Source organism: Asparagus officinalis, chromosome 7 (assembly GCF_001876935.1).
Source record: "Asparagus officinalis chromosome 7, Aspof.V1, whole genome shotgun sequence".
NCBI classification, from domain to species: domain Eukaryota; kingdom Viridiplantae; phylum Streptophyta; class Magnoliopsida; order Asparagales; family Asparagaceae; genus Asparagus; species Asparagus officinalis.
This window is the reverse complement of record NC_033800.1, coordinates 17,963,862-17,968,396: the sequence shown is the minus strand read 5'-3', so window position 1 is coordinate 17,968,396 and position 4,535 is coordinate 17,963,862. Positions and strand designations below refer to the sequence as shown.

Here is a 4,535-nt window from a genome sequence, read left to right as displayed (position 1 = left end):
GGAACCGCTTCCACGGGCAGCTGGAACGTCGTGATTGTGTTTTCCTTCGTAGGTTGTGATCACCGCCCTCAGATCGTGTGACGCCCTTTCTACGTGTTTTCGCACTGGACAACCCATGGTTGTACATTTGTAATAGCTCCTGAAATTCAAAAATATATTTATTGGTGAATAAATATGCACTATATGATATATAAGTGTAATATGCACATTGAATTTGTCGCTAAGATTTGAATTCAATGCAGGTCGATTTGTGTTGTTTGCTCACCTTGGATTTGGATTTCCCTTCACCACTTTTTGCCCATATTTTCTCCAACGGTATCCATCATCAAGAATATCGATATCACTAGTCGTCTGCACGACAACCCTAGGCTCTCTCACTGTTCGATTTCCTGTCACGGATATCCCCTCATTCTCCCCTTCTTTCTTACTGTAAAATAACCAAAACATCGAAAAATTTAGTTACAATTCAAATTATCACGACATCAAACAAATGTGAGCCAAACAGTTGCAGCAACTGACTTACAATCTCTTAGCATCGGTCTCATCATCATCAACTTCTTCTCCACAATCGTCACCAAACGAAACTGACGAATTATCCGGAGTAGCGACGGACTCAATTGGTGTACCCGATCGTGCGCCAAACGAGTGGTCCGATACTTCTGACTGAGCCTGAGCCTGAGCCTGAGCCTGAGCCTGAGCCTGCACTAATTGAGACCCACTTGAGTTCCTCCTAGTTGACTGAGGCTTTGGGTGATTGTGAGACCCCTTGTACACAATTTCAGTTATTTGCCCATCCAAAGATCTTTCCACTTTTTTCTTTGTTGGACAATTTGGGAAAGTGCACTTGTAGTAACTCCTAGGATTCTCACTTCCTTTTACTTGCTTTTGTCCATACTTCCTCCAGTTATATCCATCATCTGACTTCCTTTGTTCTCTTAGAGTTTGAGTAGGAGCTTGAGATGTTTGTAACTCAGTTGAGCTTGTTCTAAGTATACCCATTTGCTCATTTTCTTTATAGCTCCATGGTTGATGCTGGTGATTGTTATCTTTGAAGGCTTCTTGCTGTGAAATTGATATGAGCGTTAGCAATTGAGCAAGTGAAAGAGCATAAATAAATGGATGTCTTGATGTTGGGTTGAGATAATTACTGAAGAGGGCATGAAGCTTTGAGGCTTGGTGTTGGTGTGGAAAGAGAAATCAGAATAAGCCCTTTGTTCCTCTTTGATATCTTGATGATAATTTGTAGGATTTTGCTTTGAATTGTAGGATCGTGCAGGGATTGTTCCTGTTGTTGGAGATGGCAAGATCTGCTTAAGATAATAGACTAAGTGAGTAAATCTGTACAAGGAGCAGAGGATTAATTCATAATATGGAATGATTTTGCATTGAATAACTTGGGAGCTCAATGAATTCATGATTGGATATGCTTGAACTATTCCATTAAGAAAATTTGGTAAGTTTCTGTGAAAATCATTAATCAGAGGTGTTGACATAGAGAAACAATTTGAGTAAATCTAAGGGATTCATGTTTATCCAATTCTTGTTCAAACGGTTCAGACACCAAACATAAGATAATTAATTAATCATTGAGGGATTAAAAAAAAACATGGACAATTCAATGGTTTGTTGATTGGATATGGTTCTTAAGTTCAACTATTACTGAGAAATAACCTCAAAAATCAATAACTCAATTGCCCCTACAAACATCTCCAATACATACAAGGGAAACATGGGTATTTCAGTGAGATCTTGATTCAATATGCTTCTTTAAATTCAATTATACCCATAGAAACATCTCTAACAGAGAGAGAGAGAAAAAGAAGAAAACTAAGTTAATTTTTTGAGTTAATCATCCAATAAAAAGGCTCAACATTTGAGTTACTTCCATCAACTAGCCAAACAGAGACCTTTCACCAAAAACCCAAATAGCCAAAAAAAAAAAGCCTAATCAAACAAAGAACTCATAAAAATGATCACGCTTGCTAAATTCAAGTAATTAAACCAATCAAATAATTGGTTAATTCACTAGACTCATCATAAATCAACCGAAACCCATCATTTGCTTACATTGTAAGAAGAGAGGAGCACAGGGGAGTCCAGGAGCTCAGCTGGGCTAAGCCCGGCAGGGATGGCAAAATATGAAGAAGGCGATATCGGCGATATCGGCAAAGATGGAGGAGTTATTGACTTAAACTTTGGAACCCCAATCCCCCTGTTACAGCTATGATCATCGTCTCCTCCTCCATTGAGAAGCTCAGAGAATGAAGTAGGAAACGAAGAGGAGAAAGAGAAAGAGCTGGGCCTTGAATTTGCTGAGGTCTCTAAACTCCCTGTTGAAGAAGCCATTAGAGAAGAAAGAGGAGGAGAAAAAAATTTGAAGGGGCTTGGTCAAGAAAACAGAGGGGGGGCTATTGGGTTTTATTTAGTTTGAACGGAGGGTGAAAGTTCTGAGAAATGAGAAGAGGGTTTGTTGGACTGAGGAATAGTCAGAGCTCGTGGGTTTGACTGGGATTGGAGGCGGCTTAGATCTTTTAGGGAGAGGGGAGAGAGATGTGAAGGAGGTTGTGGCCATGACTACTTTAGTTTTGTGCTGTTTTGTCTCTTGTAATATTTGTGATGAAATATGATTACATATATTGACTTCATGTTTTTCTCTTGTAATATTTGTGATGAAATATGATTACATATATTGACTTCATGTTTTTTTTACTAGGGAAAGTACACTGGTGCCCTTGTTTGAATTGGTCTATGGGAGATGATCTGAGGTTTTGGAGAATTTTATTCATGTGTTAGCGTAGTTTAATACTAAAAAGTCTATGACAAATGATGAATCTAAATAGAAAGTTTGATTGTTTTGGGCAATTTAATTTTTAACTTCTATTTAAAGCTTATTAACTGGTGACTGGGATTGATTATTCACGGACGAATAATATAGAAGTTCAAGTTAAACTGAAGTTCAACGTGAAGCTAAAATGTTAAGAGAATGATTAAGATCTGATTAATATACATATGATGGAGATTAATCATCTTTTTTTTTCTCTTTCAAGATTTGTGATGAAATACCGTACCCTCGCTTGATGTATTTTTACCAACGAAAGTGCACATGTCGTCTTGGTTGAATTGGTCTTTGAGGATGCTTTGAGGCGTTAAAGAATTTCATGTACATTAAAAAAAAGTTAAGAGAAAAAATAAAATCTTGTTTAGTTAATTTGAGGATGCTTTGAGATGAAGTTAATTCCTAATAGCTTAATTATTTAGTTAATTTGATTCGGAAAAAAAATCTTGTTTAAGGTTTATAAACTTTTAGTTAAGTATGGTTATTTCCTAACAAATAATATTAAAACTCAAGATGCGATCCGAGCGAAAGTGAGGTTCAATGTCAAAAGGTATTAGAAGAATGACTAAAGTTTAATTAATTAGTGAATATTGGAAGATCCTATGATGATATTAGTTCGTTCTCATAACTTTAATTTGTAATTTTTTTGTCTCTTGTAGAATTTGTAATGAAATGTTTTGTTCATTGACTTGATGTGTTTTCAATAGGGGAGGTACATTTTTGCCCTTGCTGAATTGGTCTTTTGGGGATGATTTTGGGTTTAATATAAAGTTGATGAATGGATGCAAAAAAAAGGAGAAGTACATGATTACATTAGTGATTTTACGGATCTTTGGAGTGCGTGAGCTACAAATCAGACAATAATCTCTTTCACTAAAGCGCGAAAAGTTTTGATGAAAGGTTACAGTTCTATGTTTTAAGTTACAATTCTATGCTAACATTAACATGGGCTAGCCATATATACAGCTCAAAAATACTCAAGATCATGTATCACGTCATGTTTGGAAATTCTATGAATAAGTAGTCTTAATTAAAAAGAAATTTAGTTAATGTCAATAATCATGATTTTTCAAAATATGGTGTAGATGATCTTCATTGTGGAGCTAAATATGCTATACATGGACTTTCGTTAAATGTCACGCTTTCACACCAAGGCAAGTAGAATAGTGATAACAAAACTATTACTGTTAAAACTACTCACACATTATATATATAGAAGAGAAAAGTATGAACTCCTTTTCAATTTTTTTTCTTATATATAGCAGACTGGGAGTAGTTTAGGAGAGAGTACCATAGTTTTATTCGTACAAATATAATTGAACTCGTTACCCATTTGAATATTAAAACTTTAATTTAACATAGGCCCCTAATTTCTGATAAAATACCAACTTTTTATTTGGCTTCACAAGACAATTGTTGGAATCAACGAATCTTGGTCCACAACTATCGTCTCAATCCAACCCCCCTCCGATAATTGTATTTAAACTGTTAAACTCGTGCGGCTAATTAACACGTAATTCTAAATTAATTAGTGGAGCCCATGATGTTTACATGCTTGCTTACCTTCAGCATCCGTCACAGATCAATTTTTTTTCTGGACAACCTTGAAGGGTAGTATCGTCATTCTACGTCGATTCCTTGCATGGCAAGGCTGCGTGGCTAAGGACGACGATGATGAGCTGTATCACACCGTTATCTC

The 4,535-nt window shown here is 36.1% G+C and overlaps 1 protein-coding gene across 1 annotated transcript in view; it reads right to left on the bottom strand.

Moving 5' to 3' along the window:
* LOC109846772 (WRKY transcription factor WRKY24) overlaps positions 1 to 2,545 on the bottom strand; it is a 3,727-nt gene extending 1,182 nt beyond the window's left edge. Inside the window, exons 1-5 of the mRNA XM_020416018.1 lie at positions 2,068 to 2,545; positions 1,149 to 1,307; positions 524 to 1,062; positions 266 to 427; positions 6 to 139 (exon numbers count right to left, since the gene is read on the bottom strand). Of these exons, the coding sequence (XP_020271607.1) occupies positions 6 to 139; positions 266 to 427; positions 524 to 1,062; positions 1,149 to 1,307; positions 2,068 to 2,346 (1,273 nt within the window). The 5' untranslated portion in view covers positions 2,347 to 2,545. The remainder of the gene's footprint in view (positions 1 to 5; positions 140 to 265; positions 428 to 523; positions 1,063 to 1,148; positions 1,308 to 2,067) is intronic.